The 19,103-nt window shown below is 56.0% G+C and overlaps 2 protein-coding genes across 9 annotated transcripts; one reads left to right on the top strand and one right to left on the bottom strand.

Moving 5' to 3' along the window:
* The first annotated feature begins 21 nt into the window (after positions 1 to 21).
* On the top strand, positions 22 to 6,194 carry ZNF526 (zinc finger protein 526). Of its 7 annotated transcripts, none has more exons than XM_082438673.1 (3): positions 23 to 1,439; positions 3,326 to 3,426; positions 3,516 to 6,194. In XM_082438673.1, exon 3 carries the CDS (start codon positions 3,533 to 3,535, stop codon positions 5,558 to 5,560), a length of 2,028 nt encoding a protein of 675 aa, XP_082294799.1. In that variant the 5' UTR covers positions 23 to 1,439; positions 3,326 to 3,426; positions 3,516 to 3,532; the 3' UTR covers positions 5,561 to 6,194. The 7 variants fall into 7 exon arrangements, with proteins under 7 accessions (XP_082294801.1, XP_082294799.1, XP_082294797.1 ...); XM_082438672.1 differs by lacking the exon at positions 23 to 1,439 and adding an exon at positions 1,509 to 1,546; XM_082438675.1 differs by lacking the exon at positions 3,326 to 3,426 and having other exon boundaries at positions 22 to 1,439.
* Positions 6,195 to 8,343: 2,149 nt separating this feature from the next.
* GSK3A (glycogen synthase kinase 3 alpha) lies at positions 8,344 to 18,306 on the bottom strand. Of its 2 annotated transcripts, XM_082438777.1 has the most exons (12): positions 17,520 to 18,306; positions 15,549 to 15,736; positions 14,128 to 14,211; positions 13,848 to 13,958; positions 12,071 to 12,201; positions 11,866 to 11,972; positions 10,814 to 10,911; positions 10,640 to 10,735; positions 10,067 to 10,253; positions 9,630 to 9,722; positions 9,217 to 9,341; positions 8,344 to 9,042 (listed from the first exon to the last, which is right to left on the bottom strand). In XM_082438777.1, the coding sequence occupies exons 1-11, from the start codon at positions 17,800 to 17,802 to the stop codon at positions 9,256 to 9,258; spliced, it is 1,464 nt and encodes a 487-aa protein (XP_082294903.1). In that variant the 5' UTR covers positions 17,803 to 18,306; the 3' UTR covers positions 8,344 to 9,042; positions 9,217 to 9,255. The 2 variants fall into 2 exon arrangements, with proteins under 2 accessions (XP_082294903.1, XP_082294904.1); XM_082438778.1 differs by lacking the exon at positions 9,217 to 9,341 and having other exon boundaries at positions 17,520 to 18,300.
* Positions 18,307 to 19,103: the final 797 nt, after the last annotated feature.

Below are 19,103 nucleotides of genomic sequence, written 5' to 3' on the forward strand. Positions count from 1 at the left end.
CATAAGCTACAGGGTCCTTGTTGCCCTCACGACCTGTTGAAACTACTCATGTCACGGACTACAGCCCCCTCCTAATCACGACCTAAACGCCCACATTACGACTGCTCCCAGCTGCCCATGGCAAAGGACCACAATCACGACCGTCCTAGCTCCGAGTAGCACCCAGGTCCCTTATGATCCGGACTTGGACTCCCCTCTGTTAGACTGCCCCTTACTTCTTTTGGCGACCTACATCCCATCTGTGCCATCTCATGATCTCGACTGCAATCCCTCCTCATCCAACAGAAATTCCCCCATCTATAAGTTCCTTCCCCGATCAAGACCAAGACTCCCTCATCTCATCTTAGAAATCAATACCTCCTTCCTGATTACAATAGGTCCCTCCATCTCCACTGTGCACCTCCTGATGGCGTCCATCATGACTCCCCCATTACAGTCAGACTCCCCCCTCAAGGAACTCTAATGCCCCCCCCCCATAACCCCTTCCAATCTCTGCCCTCCAAGGTCACGGGGACTCCCAATAGCCCTTCTTTAACCTGCACCTGCCAGTTTCACTCTGGCAAGAGCAGGTCTCTATCAGGAGATTTGGCATCGAGACTGCATGTCTGAGCACCGCCACCCTGCCCCCCACTTAGGTGACTCAAGGTCAGGGCCCGCTCGTGCCTTGAGACAAGGCCCCTCCCCGGACCTGTTCCCACCCCCGGAATTATCACCCTTTGGGAGGCGGAAGGCCTGGGTCCCGCCTGGCACTGGTTCAGCACTAGCTCTGCTTGGGCTGAGGCAGTGACCTCCGAAGAGTCCCTTCCCCTCTCCCTGATGGCAGTTGTCACCTATTGAAACCCAATCCTGGGCCGGACACACAGTAGGAGCCCAATAAGTGAATATCATTAAATCAACCAAAGAGGGTGAGGGAAGGGAAGGCAATTTTACAAACAGGGAAGGACTATCTATGTCCATGTTAGATGGGTTAAAGTGAGCATCCACGGTGTATCAGGCCCTGTGCTGACTGCTTTTACCTGTTTGATTTCATCCAATCCCCTCAACAGCCTTTGAGGTGGATGTGATTCAAGCCCATTTTACGTAGGAGTAAAAGTGAGGCCGAGAGAGGGGAAGTACCCCAAGTGTGTTTGACTCCAAAGCTGTGCTCTCAGAGATGCTCTGTGTCTTTAGCTATGAAATGACAGTTCTGTCAAGGTCTCCCGCCACCCAGTCCACTCCATGATCCTTGCTTTCCAGTGATGTTCACTTCTCTCCACTTAACTTTCAGACTTGGCGGAGGAGCGGCCCGGGAGAACTGCGCAGGCGCTTCTCCGAGCCCGGAGCCCCGCCCACAGGGCGCAGTTGTGTGCGTGGAGAAACTCGCCGAGCCCCGCCTAAGCGTCCATACGCAGGCGCAGGAGAGCGTGCCCTCCGCTTTCGGCTCTGATTGGTCGCCGCGGGTAAGGGCGGCGCCCAATGGGAGGCGTGGATAGTGAGGGGTCCCACACGCCTGGAGCAGAGGGTCTGTGTCAAGAGCGGCGGGGGCTGCAGGAGGCAAGAGAGACGGGTGAGGGCGCCGCGGGGCGGGCCGGGGAAGAGAACGCTGGGCTTACGGAGAGGGCGGAGGGAGAACGAGGGGGACCCGACCCCGGGGGTCGAGGAGCTTTGGGGCCTGCGCTAGGGCGGGAGCGACGCGGAGTGGAAAGAGAGTGCTGCTTCCTCTGTGGCCTGGAGCGTTGATAGAGCGCCTGAGGTGTGCAGGACCCTACGTTTGATTGAGGTCGCCCGGCCCCCACCGTTTGCAGGGAACTCTCAGGTTGCGTAGTTGATAAGTCTGGTCAGAGAAAAGGGATGTGTCTCAGGAAAGTTGAACTTCCAGGCCCCTGGTGGGCTCTTTCTTGGAAGGACTTTTATTGGTCTACTGTATAAAAAAAACCCATCCTTCCCCCCAATAATTCACAGTCCAGGATTGGGAAATGGGGAATGCAGACTAGGAAAGTCCAAATATCAGGTCCTTCGGGCCATTTTCTAGACATTTACTGGGTGCCTACTGGGCCTCGCTGGAGGGGAGTTCTCTGTTGGGAGTGGGGCTGTAAACGATGCAAAGTTGAACTGTCAGGCCCCTGGTTGACTGTTTCCAGGAAGGTACGTTATTGAATGGCTTTTGTGTGTCAGGGCCCGGGCAACTCAAAAATTAGTGAGGGAGTTGGAAAGTTTAGCTCTTGGGCTTTTAGTGAATCATTTACTTAAGGAGCATTTATTGGAAAGCAGCTGATAGAGAGCCCTGTGCTGGGCCTTGTTACTGTGGGAATTCACAGTCTAATAGGAGGGCTGGTCTGGTGGGAAAAGTGGAATGTGCACAAGGACAGTTAAACTCTCGGGGCCACACTTCCTGGAGGGAGCTTAATTCGTTCACCAAATCTACTCAGTGCTTATTATGGTGAGACCTCTGGGAGCTTAACATGAGCAACTTTTGTGTGCAGAGCTGTAAGCTGAACTCCACCTGCCCTCTGGCACTAACAGATGAGTTGAAGAAGAAATGGAGATGGTGGGGATTATATTTGGAAAATTACTGCTTAGGCTTGCATGGGCGGCAGTCATTTGCTGTAGGGACTCTGAGCCCCTGTTGTGTGAAGGGGCCTGGGTTGGGTTGAGCCCACACCTGTAGAGGGAGAGATGGGGCACGTAGAGGGAAGTTCAAAAGTTAAAATCCCTGTCCTTGGTCAGTGGCTTTGTTGGTGACAGCAACCCCTACAATAAATCAGACCTGCCCTGCCGGCAAGCTCAGTCTGGTGAGGAGCACAGTCTGTATCCCAAGTTCATGATATTTGCTATGATGGAGGTGGCACAGGATACCATAAGAACCCCAAGGAGGAGGGAGTGGCCACCACCCTGTGGATGTAGAGTTTGCTAGAAAAGAAGAGAGAACTTTGTTGGCAGAAGGAATAGCAGCATCAAAGACTTAGGGTCCAAAAACAACATTTCTGGAGAATTACAAGTAATGGTTCTATCTAAGCTTTACAAAGTACCAGGGACTTTGTGGTCAGTACTACTTTTAGTCCATTTCACAAATGAGAAAACAGTCTCTGAGAGATGAAGTAAGTGGTGGAGCTCAGATTCAAGCCAAGGGCAGTCTGGTCCAGAGGCTATGCTCTTAAACACCTTGCTACATCTCTCTGTGTGTAAGTAGATAGAGGGAAGATGCTGCACAGAGAGGAAACTGCACAGGCCAAGGCCAAGAGACCCCAAAAGACACATTCTGTTCTTGCAAAGGGTGTGACCAGCCCTCTGGGTAAGGAGGGTAGCATCAGAGGCCAGACTGAGAAGGGCTGTCTCTTTTCTGCAGATACCTGACCGCCATGGGGTGCAGTTCAGCTACAGGGTCGCAGGCTCACTGAAGACTGAGATATAAATATTGGATCCAGACTTGCTGATTGTTAGAGGCTGGTCAGTGATGGGATGGGCAAGGGAACTCCTGAGACATCCCCCCTCCCCTTGAGTTCCTGGTCTCACTAGGCACCCCCTTCTTTCTCCAGGTACTGCCTTCCACACAATGGCAGAGGTGGTGGCTGAGGCAGCTGAAGTGGCTGAGATGCCAACACAGATGTCACCAGGGGCAGTGGAAGTGTCAACACCGATGTTAGGGGAGAAAATGGAGATGTTAACGGAGGTGACTGAGATGACACCTGGGGAGGCCCTTGCCTCATCCCTCTTCTTCCAGTTCATGTGCTCTGAATGTGGCAGCCTCTACAACACACTGGAAGAAGTCCTCTCACACCAGGAGCAGCATGTGCCCACTGTCACAGAGGAGGAGGCGCTGACCACCCAGGACACTGGCCTGGAGCCGGAGCTGGTGCCAGGCACTGAGGATGGACCTTTCCAGTGCGGTGAGTGCAGCCAGCTCATCCTCTCCCCCAGCGAGCTCCTGGCCCACCAGGATGCCCACCTGCAGGAGTCTGCAAGCCAGATCCAGTACCAGTGTGGAGACTGCCAGGAGCTGTTTCCCTCACCTGAGCTGTGGGTGGCTCATCGGAAGGCCCAGCACCTTTCTGCTGCTGCAGCAGCTAAACCTCCGGTGCCGCCTCCTCTGCCTCCCCTCCCCTCCCCACCTCCACCCCCTGCTCCACCCGAAGTCAGGATGGAGCCCTATGAGTGTCCTGAGTGCTCTGCCCTGTGTACCACCCCTGAGGAGTTCTTGGAGCACCAGGGCACCCACTTTGACTCCCTAGAGAAAGAAGAGCGCAATGGGCTAGAGGAGGAGGAGGAGGGTGAGGATGAAGAAGATGACGACGAAGAGACAGAGGACGAGGAAGAGGCAGCAGCAGAGGTTGGCGATGATGCTAAGGGAGCTGACAAGTCCACAGCCGGCCAGGCCCAGGGCTGTGGGGATTGTCCTCAACGCTGCACCTCAGCAGGGGCACGCCGGCGACACCGGCGGGCGTCCCGTGGCCCAGCGTCAGCGGCTCACCCCTTCCACTGCAGCCAGTGCCAGCGCAGCTTCAGCTCGGCAAACCGGCTTCTGGCTCACGGGCGGGCCCATGTTGGTGGCACACACGAATGTACGACCTGCTCCAAGGTCTTCAAGAAAGCAGCCTCACTGGAGCAGCACCTGCGGCTGCACCGTGGCGAAGCCCGCTACCTCTGTGTGGACTGCGGCCGTGGCTTCAGCACAGAGCTCACGTTGGTGGCCCACCGGCGGGCCCACACCGCCAACCCACTGCACCGCTGCCGCTGCGGCAAAACGTTCAGCAACATGACCAAGTTCCTCTACCACCGGCGCACTCACGCCGGCAAGAGCGGGGCACCTCCCACGGCGGCGGCGGTGGCGGCCGCCTCCCCGGCTCCTGCCGAGCCCACGCCCCCGCCGCTGCCCCCTGCCCCACCCGCCCAGCTGCCCTGTCCGCAGTGCTCCAAGTCCTTTGCCTCCGCCTCCCGGCTCTCTCGGCACCGGCGCGCGGTCCACGGGCCCCCTGAGCGGCGACACCGCTGCGGTGTCTGTGGCAAGGGCTTCAAGAAGCTGGTTCACGTGCGCAACCATCTGCGGACGCACACGGGCGAGAGGCCCTTCCAGTGCCATTCCTGTGGCAAGACTTTTGCTTCTCTGGCCAACCTCAGCCGCCACCAGCTGACCCACACGGGTGTGCGTCCCTACCAGTGCCTGGACTGTGGCAAGCGCTTCACGCAGAGCTCCAACCTGCAGCAGCACCGGAGGCTGCACCTGCGGCCAGTCGCCTTTGCCCGTGCGCCCCGCCTCCCCATCACCGGTCTCTACAACAAGAGCCCCTACTACTGCGGGACCTGCGGCCGCTGGTTCCGTGCCATGGCGGGCCTGCGACTGCATCAGCGGGTCCACGCCCAAGCTCGGACGATGACACTGCAGCCTCCCAGATCACCCCCTCCTGCCCCGCCCCCGCCCCCCGAGCCTCAGCAGACTATCATGTGCACTGAGCTCGGGGAGACCATTGCCATCATCGAGACGTCCCAGCCACTGGCACTTGTGGACACGCTGCAGCTGTGCCAGGCGGCACTGGGGGCCACTGAAGCGAGCGGGCTGTTGCAGTTGGACACGGCCTTTGTGTGACACAGCTGAAGAGCAACAATAAAAGAGTTTGGTTGCAGAATCAAGTGTGGGCACCTCTGGGGAGAAAGGGGGCCACGCCCTGGCAAGCCACTCTGGCGCCCACCGGGTGCCAGCATTCACCCTGGCCTCTTACCCACTGACTCCTCAGAATGGCCCCACCAGGCGTCACCTTTCTCTGCCCGAGGGGACGCTGAAGCTCTGAGACACGATATGATCTGTCCCGGTCACCCCACTGCGTTGCAAAGCGGGGTTCTCCAAGGCTCTTTGCTCTGCATCACCCTGGTGCCCAGCAACATCAGGTAACCTTTCGTGAGCCCCAACCGTGTGCCAGCTCTGTGCTGGGCCCTGTCACATACCTCTTCACGTCCTCTGCTTTTCCCCCCGGCCCTAGCCTTCTCTGGACTCTGGGCTCCCAGGATTTGGCTCTGCCTGGTGGAAGAAGGCACCTGACTTCTCTGGGCTTCCTTGATCTCACTTTTGACAACGTGGAGGGCAATCTATAGGTACCCCGGTATTCAGCTGCAGGTGGGTGATGTTGGAAACCCAGGAATGAGTCAGACATGGGCTCTGCCCCAGGAGCCACGCAGTGTGGTAGGAGGAACACCCACAAATACAGATGGCCTTGCTCTCTGAATGTCTTGTTGATTTATTCAGCCTGAGTGTCCTAAGGCCTCCCTCCCGTGTGCTGGGGGCCAGAGACGAATCAGGCCTCTGCCCTGCCCAGGTGGGATCCCAGGGCTCAGCCCTGGGGTATCAGCCCCAGGACCCTCAGGGTTGCAGCGGGGATGTGCAGGGACAGTAGGATCCCAGAGCAGGGAACAAACCTCCATGGTAGATCAGGAGTCAGAGGCTTCCTAGAGGAGTTAATCTTTGAAGAAAAAGTAGAAATCTGCTAGTGGAAGACGAAGAAAATATTCCAGGCAGGCAGCACCGCAAGGAGGGTGAGTTCTTGGTATACTTGGAGGTTGTCCAGTTATTGACGGACGACCAATAACAGCAAACATTTGACTGCCCGGCCATGGCAGGCACTGCGGTTAGCACTATACATGTATAATGATCTCAGCAGGCCTGTGAGGTGATCTCAGTATTATCCCAAGTGAGAAAACAGGGACAGAGACTCGCCCAAGATCTCATAGCTGGGCAGAGGCATTGGCCAAGACCTTTTAGCCCATATCTGTAACTGATACAGCTGTGGACTGATTGTGACCTGAAACAGCTGCAGGGGCGGGGGCTCAGAGGAGGAGTCATGGTAACTGGAGGAAAAGTGAGCCGTTGTCACAGAGCAATTGGAGTTTAAGGGGCCTCAAAAGATAAAAAGTCTTGGGAACAGGAAGGAATCCCCAACCTTTTCAAAGGTTACCTGGGCTGACAATCCTTCCCTCTCCAAATGAAAGTAGATGATTTATGGCAGGTCCATCGGGAAGGCTTGTCTCAGGCCTCTGCAGACCAGGGTATTCAGACAGGTGCAGCAGGACATGGCTGCGGCTGAGCTGTCTGGGAGGGAGGCTGGGCAGAGGAGGGGCGGCAAGGCAGGGAAGGAGGGAAGCCTAGACCTGGGAAGGCCTTGAAAACCAGGCTAAGAAGTTGGGGCACTGTGGGGGATGGGATGGGGTGAGGGTCCTAGGTGGGGTTAGGGCTCCCTGGCATCAGGGTGGGGCAGGGGAAACTGGAGATGGTCCAGGAATTAGAGGATGGGGCCAGACCTGGGCAGAGGCCATGGGGGTGGGAGGAGGGTGTTGGACACCCTCAGTGACCTCATAGCCCACTGGGTGTGAGCAGCCGGAAGGGGTCCCCAGGAGCCCGAGGTTAGCCCCTTGTCCAGACCAGCCCTCCTTCCCTTACCCAGTCCACTTGCTCTGTGTGTTCATCCTACAAACAAGGTGACATCTGGATGGTGTTGAGCAGGGAGAGCCAGGGATTGCTCTGGGCGGTATACAGACGCCCCTGGGGCTCGCCTAAGCAGACAGCGGAGCCCAGATGCTACAGGAACAGTCCCTGAACACCCTCTGGGATAGGTTCAAAACTCTCCTCCCTTTTTCTTCACAAATGGAGTCCAGTGGAGGACATGTCAGTTGCTCCTGTCCAGGCTCCCTTTTACTTCTAGGGCCTCCTGCCCTCGCCTACCATTGGCACCATGTGGAGGAGATGCCATTTTCCTCTGCCCATGGCCCCACCACCTGGCCCCAGCATGTTTTCAAAGCAAGGGAAAAAGCCACACTCTCTGCGACAGCCTTCCCAGGGTTGTCACTTCTCAGCATCCCTAAAGAGGTGGGCCAGGTGGGGCCCTGTTTAAGGCGGAAATGAAGGCTTGGGGAACTGCTAGGGTTTGGGCAGCTCCTCTGCCCCCATCCATGCCCACTAAGAGTCTATACCAAGGTTGTCTTGGCCTGAGTGACCCACCCCCCCCATCATCCTGTGTCCCCCTGAAGTAGCAGGTAGCTCAGGCTATGAGATAGGGAGCCCTCTGTTCAAACCTTGACTTTGCCACCTGTACTCTGTGGCCTTGACCTATCTGATGGCCAGTTCTCTCACCAGTCACCGGGGAATGACAGTGCTTCCCTCCTTCAGTGGAAGCAGATGATTTGTGCTGCAGCGGATAAGCCAGAGCTAGCTCATCACATGTGCAGAGGAGGGCTGGAGCACAGGAAGCTTGGGCGCCTGAGCCAGGGCCAGCCTGGGTTCATCCCACCGTTCCCCTGCCTGAGATGCAGCCCACTCCTGTCCCAGGACAGCCCCCCAGGCACCTCCCTCACCTCTGTGAAAACAGGTGTCCAGACAGCAAGCAGGTTTTCATGCCAATAATTTATTGAACGGAGGTCTGTACACAGGCAAACCTTACTGTGAAAACTAAGACATCAGGAGCTCCCCCACTGCCCCTGCCCTCCAGGATGGGGAGAGGAGGGAGGAGGCCTTAGGGGCAGAGAACAGGAGGGGGGGACACAGCTGTTGGAGGGGAAAGGGCCAGGTTGGACGGTGCGAATCGACATTTTCTTTAAGAAAAAAATTATAACAATCTATTTACACCCGGGGGCCAGGGAAGGGAAGAGGAGGAGAAGGGCTGGTCTGGTTCTATTTACAAGGGATACAGGAGGGGAGGGGGGTTGGAGGAGGTGGAGACCTGGGGGGAGGGGAGGGAGCTGAGGGGGTAGGAGGTCCTCATGCCGCCCGCCCCCTCCCCCCAATCCCCGGTCCTTCCTTCTCTTCCCTCCCCACAACCAGTTAAAATCCTCTTAAAAAGCCCACCACAGGGGTGAGGCTGGTGAGGGAGGGACTGGAGGTGGGGATAGGGACTCATTTACCTCTGCCCTCTAGTCTAGGGGCCCGGTCAGGGCAGGAGCTTGACAGGCTATGGCCCCCCTTCCCAGCCCCACCAGGGGCTCCCAGATGGAAGGGCAGTTGGTGGCGCCCTCAGGAAGAGTTAGTGAGGGGAGCTGTGGCATCGGTCGACTGCCAGTCCGGGCCGGTCTGAGCCTCACTTAAAGCTGAGGGGGAAGGAAGGAGCAGACAGTTAGCCTTTGCCTTTTAGCCCCCCACCCCCACCCCCAAGAGCAGGAAGCTGGTGTGAGATGCTACATTAGAAATGGAAAGCTGTCACTTTAGGTCTAGGGTTGCAAACTCAAATGCCAAAGGGCCAGGTTGGTCATTGAGTGACTCACCAGAAAGCCAGGCCCCACAGAACAGGGGGCAGCTGGAACTCAGCTCCAGCTGGTAATACTGCCCTGAGCAGAGGCAGGCCCACTGCTGCCCAGTCTTATTTTCTTCCCCAAGAGAAACAGGAAATCTGGATTTGTACATAAAATGGCCCCAGTTTTTTAATGTGAGCAACAAATTTAACTTTTTGTTTGTTTGTGCAGGCTAAACTTATGTCTTTGGTTTTCCAGTTTGCATTTAAACAGATACAGGCAATAATGCCTCACAAAGGTGGCCATTCACATGTAAAATATGCTTTCTGTCAGAATGTCAACTATTTTGCAGGAAACGCAGGGGTTGTGAGAACAGAGAACAGACCCGTCCCCACCCCGGGCTGAGAAATGCAGCTTTAATGCTCAGAAGATGGTCCCCAACTTACCTTGTGAGGATGGGGTGAGGGAGGCAGTGCCCGCCGGGGACCTCAAGTGAGGAGGGATGAGAATGGCATTGAGAGATGGTTGGATGGTGAGTTCTAGAGACAGGAATGGACATGCCTAGTCAGGGGACAGGGCACCTGGAGACCCAGTTGGGGATAGAAAGGGGCACCAAATAGGGACCCAGCTCTGAGCAAGGCCAGTTGCCTGGGGACACACGTAGCCACTGAACACTTTAAATGAAAAACTGGCAAGAGCCTAACACAGGAGATTGCAGAGTGCAGATGAAGTCGGTTTGGGTCTCCCGGAATCAGGGGCATTTCCTGAGCCCCAGGACTGCCTTGCAGCCCACCCTCAGCTCCCCACTCCTGTCTTCAACACCAGGCTCTTCACAATCTTTGGCTGCCCCTCCAACAACCCAGATCCCAGGCTGTGCCCTCACCGCCAGGACTGAAATTGAAGAGGGGGGGAAGCGGGCGGTTGTTGGGGAGCTGGGTTCCAGGACATCGCAGTTCATCAAAGAAGCTGTGGGCACAGGCTTCCAGCGGGGAGAGCCTCGAGGACGGTGTGTACTCCAGCAGGCTAGAGCAGAGCGCGATGGCCTCAGGTGGCGTTCGGGATTTGAACACCTTGGGGGGTGGAGGGGGCAGAGGTGACAAGGGTGAGACGCCCTGGGCCCTGGTATACTCCTGCCCACCTCCCACAAGCCCACTTTCCACATGAGGCAACTGAGGCCCGGCCTCTGAGGGGAGGTCAGTTTGTATCAGATGAGCAACCCGCTCAGGTCCCATGACTGTGTGGGCCCTGCTGTGAGCGTGTTTCCCCACCAGAAAAACAGGACTCTTGTATTTACTGTGTGTCCTCAACTTTTAGAGTATGGGAGATTCCATAAACTTTGAAATGTGATGAAAGTTACTGACCCACCACTGAGCCATGACTCTAGCCAGGTCCCCAGACCGGTTGGCCTCCAATGGGGACCTCAGACATGCTGCCTGAGCCCCTAGCCCTGCCCCACCTTTGTCCAGGGGTGAGCTTTAATCTGGGGGAACTTGAACTCCGTGTAGTTGGGGTTCATCTCTCGAATCTGTTCCCGGGTTGGTGTTCCCAGCACCTGTAGGGAAAGGGAGGGGTCTGAGCCAAGGCCCTTAGCGCTTAGCCCAATCCCTGCCCACCCTGGCCCTGCCCTCACCTTGATGATCTCCACCAGCTGGTCTACCCCACTGTCCCCAGGGAAGATGGGCTGGCCCAGGAGGAGCTCGGCCAGTACGCAGCCAGCTGACCACACATCTGAAGAGGAATGGGGCAGGGTCAGAACTACCATGCCCATCCCCTGGCATACATTCCTATCCTCATGGTCATCCTGAGAGATGCCAGGGAGCCCCATTTTCTCGGCTCAAAGAGGAAGTGCCTTGCTCAAGGTCACACACAGCTTAGGAACATAGGAGCCTGACTTTGAACCTCCAAGTCTACCTGACTGCACTGTACTCTCCAACCTAGATGTTTCCATTGCCTCTCTCCACTTTGTGACCCCAATAAGCCTTTTCTCTGCCTCTAGCTTCAGAGGACAGATCAACAGGCCAAGAACAGGTACCTGTGTTCTTTGGGCCTCAGGAAGGTAAAGCATTAAGTGGGCTGCCTTACTCACTTCTGGCCTCTATCCTGCCCTTGGGAATAGGTATAGGCCGGTAGTCACCCCTCCCTGGTCTGAACCTTGACCGCCACAGCACAAGTTCACATCTAGGGACCATGAAGTTTCCTCACACTACTGATGACTGTTCTCTTCCAAACACTTTCACACCCTCTCCTAATGCCTGGAAGTTGGCGCTGTCATCCCCAGCAACAGGAAAGGACATGGAGGCCCTGTGAGCAGGTCACACCCTCATGATGGCAAAGCCTTACCTCCCGATTCCCCCAAGGTCACCGTCAGCCCCTCCCCCTGCCTGAGAAGAGAGGACTGACTGGGAGGTTCCAGAGCTGGTATGGACTCTGGAGTCAGGTCAGCTTTCAAAGCCCAGCCCTGCCCAGTCCCAGCAGTGTGACTGCGGGCAGGTGGCCTCACCACTCTAAGCTTCAGACTGCTCAACTGTAAAATGCACATATGACAGCATCACCTTCCTAAATCTGAGGACTGGCTAAGAGAACAGATGTTAAGCTTTTATCACCGAGCCTGGCAGACACACAGGAAGAACTCAAAAACTGCCATGACTGCTATTCCCACCCCCACCCTCCCTCAAATCTGACCGATGGATGAGGTGTAATCAGTGGCTCCGAAGATCAGTTCTGGGGCCCGGTAGTAGCGAGAACAGATGTAGGAGACATTGGGCTCTCCTCGGACCAGCTGCTTTGCACTGTGGGAAGATATGGGTAGGCAGGAGTCAACACAAGCCAAGGCTCGGGATCCCTCCTCGCCCCTTCAGCCACCCAGCACACCCCGGGTGAGGCCCACCTGCCAAAATCGCAGAGCTTGAGGACAGCAGTGTCGGGGTCCACCAGCAGGTTCTGGGGCTTGATGTCGCGGTGACACACACCCTGGGAGTGGATGTAGGCCAAGCTCCGGAAGAGCTGGTACATGTACACCTGGGGCAGGCAGGGGACAGCAGAACTCCAGCCCAGCTCTCCCCGCAGAGCACACCCCTGCTCCACCATCTTGGCCTGAAGAGCCCTTCCACCCACTCTCCCTGACTTGAAAACAGTTCGCTGCCCCTTGGTTCTCGAACTTTAGTGAGCACCAGAATCACTTGGCGGCCTTGTTAAAACAGGGACTGCGGACTGCTGGGCCCCACGCTCAGAGTTTCTGATTCAGTAGTTCAAGATGAGGCATTTGCAACAAGCCCCCTAGTGCTGGTGCTGGTCCATACTTTGGAAACCATTGCTTCAAGCACACACTTCAGCAGAAGCCTGATGAATAAGACAGATACATCAGGAAGGCCTTCTTTTAAAACAGGCTGGGGAGCCTCACCAAAACCACTGGCTATAGGAAAGGCTCAGCCTCCTTTGCCCACCAGTCAAAACCACCCACGAGCCAGCCCCTCTCCAGCTGGATTTTCCTGCCACCCTCTTCCCTACTGACTAGGATGTAAGTGCCAAAAGAGCAGAGATCTTTGTGGTTCCATCACTGCTGCATCCCCCAGGGCCTAGACCAGTGCCTGGCACATAATATCTGCTCAGGGATGCTTCCTGGGCCCCCTCCTCCTCTGTTACCAGTGCCCTCGGCCAGAGATGCCACTTTCTTGCCCTGTGCCTGGTCTCCTCCCAAAATACTTCCTTGATCCTTCTCACTCCCAAAGCAGGCAGGACCTCCTGTTTCCAGAATCCCCTGTGCTCCTTCCAGTATGGCAGTTGCTAGTAGTTTTATAGTTCTCTGTGATGACACTTGTCTACCCTGTTAAACTGAGAGCTCTTCAGGAGCAAGACCTGGGTCTCAGTCAACTGGGCCTCTAGAACTGCTCAGTGCTGGCCCCGGAACACAGGCAGCCACAGGACGCATTCAACAAACCACACCACTGCCTCCCAGGAAGCGAGGTCCCACAGCTCCCACCACTGATAGAGCCCCAGGGCTCACCTAGGCCTGGGGTACTTAAAGCCAGCGGGAGGAAAAACGGGGCCCCATGCAACCTCCAACAAACTCGCACCCAACCTCCGCCTCCCAATGCAGCTGGCTGCTCCAGCCTTGTTCTCCACAGCATCCCTAGGCCCATTCACTCATCCATTCGTTCAAACACCTCCCTACGGATAGTAACATACACGGCACAGCACCAAGCACTGGGGAATAAGCCTGCACAGGTGATGAATGAAGACTCATGCGTTCTTGGCTCTGTGAACACTAACCTTCCCGCAACCCTGCCTCCTTCCCATCACCCCTCTGCCAAGGCTCCAAAGGCCAGGACTCTGACCTCATCGTCTCCCCTCTGCATTCTAGGTCCCCACCTCGATTCTGAGCTAACTCCACCAACACTAACCGGTACCAGTGGGCTCCCAGTATGGACCCAAGCGGCCTCCCCAGCCTGGTCAGCCTGCCTCCCTGATTGAGTCAGGCCTTGGGTTGGGCTGCCCTGCCTTTGGCGCACTCCATCTCTGGGGGTATAGGGACAAGGGCAGGGAACGTGAGGCCTCCAGAGACCAACGAAAAACTTGGAGATGAGGGAAACCACAGAGGCAGCAGTGTCTGTCCGGAGCTCCTGGCTTTGTGGGCCTGGGCCCCAGCAGCCTGCCTGCCTGCCTACCTTGACATAGATGATAGGGATGGTCAACTTGGCCTTGGTAAAATGGCGGGCCACCCGGTACACCGTCTCGGGCACATATTCCAGCACCAGATTTAGATAAAGCTCGTCCTTCTGCAGAGAGCAAAGGAGAGGTGTGGGGCATTGTGAGAAAAGAGCAAGGAAGGGGGGGAGGGAGGGTCTGTGAGGAATAACGGGGGAAGAGACCAGCAGTCACGAGGAAGGCAGGCAGGCAAACGGGTGGAGTCAAAGTGGAGGACTCCTCCACACACTGAGGTCTCACCTTCTCCCCACTGGAGTAGAAAAAGTATCTCAGCCTCACGATATTGCAGTGGTCCAGCTTACGCATAATCTGCAGCTCTCGGTTCTTGGGGGCAAAAGAAGGCAGCCTCAGAAAACCACCAGCTCTCCCTGCCTCCCCTCCCTAGCACCCCTCACCACAGCTCTACTCCCCCACTCCTGCCAACAGAGCCAAGCAGCTACTCCCTGTGTCCCAGCTCCAAGGCCCCATGGCGCAGCCCCTAATTCCTCACCCCCAGCCCACTCCCCTCTCACACAAGCTGTGGGCTAAACTCAGACCACTTCTATGTGCTTTCTGCAGCCTACTTTTTAAAGATATTTGATTTTTTTGCTGAGATTTACAAATCAAATGCCTTCACATATAATCTAAGTTTTCCAGCTTCTCTTGAAAAATCAGATGACGTGGCCACATGAGGCCCACCTCCCTGCCTGGCGCAAGCAACGACAGACAGGAAGTGGCCATCCAGTTCACCCTGGTCCCCACTCCTCCCCACTGCTTTCACTAGAGGCATCTGAGCCCTTGGACCCCGGCTTGGTTCCAGAGTCCCAGACTCCAGGCTTCCAATCCTCATCTTCCCAGGGGAATCCAGCCTCAACCTCTTCCCAGGAGACCCAGTCTCAGCATTCTTCTCTATTCTCTGTTCCCCTCAGGGCCTCAGAGCTCCCTATCCTCAGATCCCTCTCACTCCTGGGACTCAACTATCATCAAATTCTGAGCAGCACCCTGGAGCTCCCCTGAGAGTCCTCACTGCCCAGGACCTAGGCTCTGACCTGGTTCCCTTCAGCCTAGGCTCAGTTCTCCTACATCCAGAGTAGCCTAGGATCCAAAGGGCCTCTATTAGCTCACAGGGCACCTCTGTATGAATGAGGAAAGGGTCTCAGACCCTGTCCCTTCCTCAGACGGGACAGAGCCCCAAACCAAGGCATGTGCAGCACAGGCAGGATGTCTCCCTGCGCCTGTCAAACCCTTGGGGCAGAGCTTGACCTTCGCAAATATACTCATTAGCCCCACCAGCTTCCTTTCTCCTCTGGGCAGGGGAGTAACTTAGTGGTTAAGGTGAAGGGCTTGGGAATCAGATTCTAGTCTTGACCTTGGGCAATTCTCTCATCTGAGTCTCAGTTTCCAGTTTCCGCTTACTTAGAATGGGAATAACAACAGTACCTACTCTCAGACAATCTTTCCACGAGTTAAACTCACCTATAAAGCACTTACAGCAAAAGCCCAATAAAAGTCAGCTCTGGGCTCTCCTGGAATCCACATTCCCATCTTCCACACAACTTGCTCCCTTCTCCTCTGGCCCATGCTCAGATCTCCCGTGGAAGCCCAAGCCCAGCACTCTTGCTGGAGTTCTCTCACCAGTCATGTGCAGTCAAACCTCCTTGTCCCCGTTCCCCCCAAGCTACCTTGAACCTCTTGTCCTGGAGAACCTTCTTGATGGCCACCAATTCCCTCGTGTCTGCCAGCCGTGCCTGGTACACGACCCCAAATGAGCCACTGCCAATCACTTTGATGTCTGTGTAAGCCACCTCCTGGGAGCGCTCTGGGCCTTGGCCTAGAGTGGCTACCACTGTGGTCACCTTCCCACTGTCACCTGGGGAGCAAAGGGAACACAAGATCTACTGACCTTTCCCCTCTGGCCACCACCCCATCCTGGGGCTGTGAGAGGGAGGGGAGTCACTACAGGAAGCTCACTGGGGGGTTCTTTGTCCCTTCCCCAATCTTCAAAGATGGCTACTGGATGCCTCCCAGTGCCCTTTCCCCTCTACCCTTCATGGAACCCCAAATCCTGACTCCTCCCATAGGAGAGGATACTGACACATAAAACCTCTTGCTGTTCAAGGGTTGGTGACCCCTAATTTCCACTTCTAGTAAGCAGCAAATCACTGGTCCCTCCTGATTTGAGGCGGCACCAACACTGCCAGATGTTGAATCCATCCACTATGAGCTAACTGCCTTCTGGTCCCTCCTCACTGGGGAAAGCCTGACCTAACCTCTTCTGCTTGAGAGCGGTAACCCTGAGGTAATTCTACTTTAGAAAAGCACTAACCTTTCTCACAGCTCAGGGTATAGTGATCTCTTAAGTCCTCCCTAAGTGGAACTGGTAACTTCACCACTGGTTTCTGGTGACAGAAATGAATGACTCCTCCAGTAATGAGTGCTAGTGCCCTAACTCTCACGTTGGGGGGACAATTAGCTCTTACCCAAATACTCTGGAGCTAGAAAAAAGCACTGGCCTGACCTCATCTGTGAGGTCCAGAGCCCCAGACCCCATCCTGTGTGTAACTGGTCTCTAATGAACAAGCACTTAATAGTGAGAATGGTGAACCTGATCTCTATCATCAGGGAGCTATCCCAGCCTCAGTGCTTTAAAGGAAAGCTATAATTCCCAATTCCATTCTGTAAATGGCAACAAAATTTGGCAGCATTCTTGGGGGATAGTGATCCCTCTTCTTTGGGTAACTGATGAAAGGTTCCCCAAAGAAAAGGGATCAATGATGAATCAGATCCATTCTGAGGGGCCAGTGACACCATCTTTTGGAGGGAGATGATCCTATATAGCTATTTTTCCAGAGCCAGTGACATCATTCCTCAGAATAATGAGATAGGTATAACTTCACATCTCTATTCTATGGGGTGGAACTGGGACCCTCCCCTGCCCTCATTCCATTTCTGTGAAAGGAGACCCACTGACCCATCTTTTTTGAATAATACTGACTATGGACTTGGTCTGAAAAGTATGCTGACTTCCAGTCTATCCTCAAGAAGCAGCAATCATTAATTTCTACCATTGGGGGCACAATTCTACATATTACGGACAGGTAATGATAGTAGGCCTATTCTTTTAAAACGGAAGGTGACTATGTACCAGGTTTGGAAAGCCCTGGCCCTGTTCTTTGGGGACACAGCAAACGCAAATCCCTGCTTCTAAGTGATATTCACTCCAAATCCCCATGCTCTGAAGGGAAGCACATTCAGATCCCTCCTTCTGGATGATGATGATCTTATTCTTGTTCTCTTGGGAAACAATAACCCTTGAGCCCCATTTGCAAGCGACAATGACCCCTGATCCTGTTCTCGAATGGATGGCAACATCGGATCCCTGTTTTGAAGGCTCTCGGACCCAAGACTTCGGTACTGGAAGAACAGGAACCTGTGACCCCTGTCTCTTAGAGAATTACTAAATCTAATTCTAAACTCCAAGTGATGGTAACCCCCCCAAATCCCTTTCTCTGGGATGGGGGAGAGCTCAGATCCCAGTTTGGGGAGGCACAGTGACCTCGAGCTCCTCTCTAAGCATAAAGAAAAACCTGATCGACGTCTAAGTGACTTCAGGAATCCGATCTCCACCCGCCACGGGCGACGCTAGTACTCACGGCCCAGCTTCACTCCGGGCGGCGGGAAGCTGGTGCCCGCGCCGGGGCCGCCGCTGCCTCCTCCGCCGCTGCCGCTGGGGCCACCCCCGGAGCTCGAGGCCCCCACGCCCCCGCCCATGGCTCCGACTGACGTCTTCCCGCCGCCACTGCCGCCTGGGCCAGAAGCCGAACCGCCGGGGCCGCCACCGCCGCCGCCGCCGCCGCCGCCTGGCTCCGCGAATGAGCTGGTCCGCGCCCGGCCCGAGCCCCCAGGGCCGCCCCCTGAAGGCGCGCCACCGCTCATGGCGCCGAGCGCAGGCCCAGGTCGCGGGGCTCGGGCTGCCCGGGTTGCCCCCGCCGCTGCCGCTGCCGCCGCCTCCCCCGGGCTCCGGCCTCTTCCAGGCCGCGCCGCTCGGGCTCCGGCTCCGGCTCCGGCCCAGCGCCCGCCGCGGGGCACGCCGGGAGATGCAGTCCGCCGACCCTGCGCGCCGCCGTCGCCGCTGTCGGCCCTCACAGAGAGTCGCGCGGCACGCCGGGAAATGGAGTCCGCAAAGACCTCAGAGTGGACCGCGGGGATGATAGGTCGCTCTGCACCTCGGGAAACACAGTCCTGGGCAATAAGTTGGCCGACTGTGCCCACAGCGGACCCTGAAGCACTTTCGGAAGTAGGATCAGAGTCGCACACTCACTCCATTGCGGCAACCGCGCGTCCCTAGGTGTGGCTCAGAAATGTAGTACTCCATCAATGAGCTGTGTAGACCTGATGCAATCCGGGAAACGGAGTCCAGTCGCTCACTTAGTATATTGGCTGTATGCCGACCAGCGCCAGGTGCACTCTGGGAAATTGAGTCGGAACCCGCGGAACCGCCGCAATCGGGCCGTGAGGCAAGCCGGGAAATGGAGTCATCGCCACGCCCTCACCGCATTGCAGGTGTGAAGCTACTCCCAAAGCACGCCGGGAAATGGAGTCCCATGTGATCCCTAAACCCCAAGTGGATACTGCAGTTCCGGAGATAGGCTAGGAAATGGAATAGCATTCCTCCTCCCTCGTTCGCTAGGCCGCAGTCCCCGCTGGAAAATGTAGTCAACACCGAGGCTTCGGAGCAGTTGCTACAGCGAGCCCTTGTGTCTTCTGGGAAATGGAGTTCAAGGCAGCCTTCCCACTGACTGAAGGGGAGGGATCTACCATTATCCTGAAGCATGCTGGGGAATAGTCCAGACCGGATTCCGACCGTTTGTGAAGCGAGACTGCAGAGGCTTGCCGGGAAGTGTAGTCTAATAGGTACCTTCGGGAGAGCGTGAGCGACAGGTGAAAGACAGTAGTCGCCTAGGGGAGACTGAAGAAAGTTTCAACGCCTCCTGCCCCGCCGCCAGGTCCCAAGAAAGAGCCGAAGTCTATCAGGGGCTGCTGGAAAATGGAGTACAAACACTCCAAGTTCCAAGTTTCCACAAATCCGGAAGGAAAACCCTCCCCGCAAACGATTTCGGAAACAAAGTTTCCGGTGGTTTATCAGGACAATACAGTCTTCGGATACTGTCTAGCTTTTTCTAGCAATGTAGGTTGCACCAGCAGGCTGAGCCGAAGTTTGAAAGAAATGAAAATAG

This window comes from Balaenoptera physalus, assembly GCF_965194825.1.
Source record: "Balaenoptera physalus genome assembly, chromosome: 19".
NCBI classification, from domain to species: Eukaryota; Metazoa; Chordata; class Mammalia; order Artiodactyla; family Balaenopteridae; genus Balaenoptera; species Balaenoptera physalus.

What these genes read in the sequence shown, in the direction of transcription:
- ZNF526 (XM_082438671.1), top strand. Translation starts at nt 1,456, where the DNA reads ATGGGAGGCGTGGATAGTGAGGGGTCCCACACGCCTGGAGCAGAGGGT. An exon ending in GCAGGAGGCAAGAGAGACGG is followed by an intron (nt 1,547 to 3,515) that starts GTGAGGGCGCCG and finishes TTCTTTCTCCAG; the next exon opens with GTACTGCCTTCCACACAATG.
- GSK3A (XM_082438777.1), bottom strand. Translation starts at nt 17,802, where the DNA reads ATGAGCGGTGGCGCGCCTTCAGGGGGCGGCCCTGGGGGCTCGGGCCGG. An exon ending in AAGCTCTGCGATTTTGGCAG is followed by an intron (nt 11,973 to 12,070) that starts GTGGGCCTCACC and finishes ATCTTCCCACAG; the next exon opens with TGCAAAGCAGCTGGTCCGAG. An exon ending in CCTCACCCCATCCTCACAAG is followed by an intron (nt 9,342 to 9,629) that starts GTAAGTTGGGGA and finishes GTACAAATCCAG; the next exon opens with ATTTCCTGTTTCTCTTGGGG.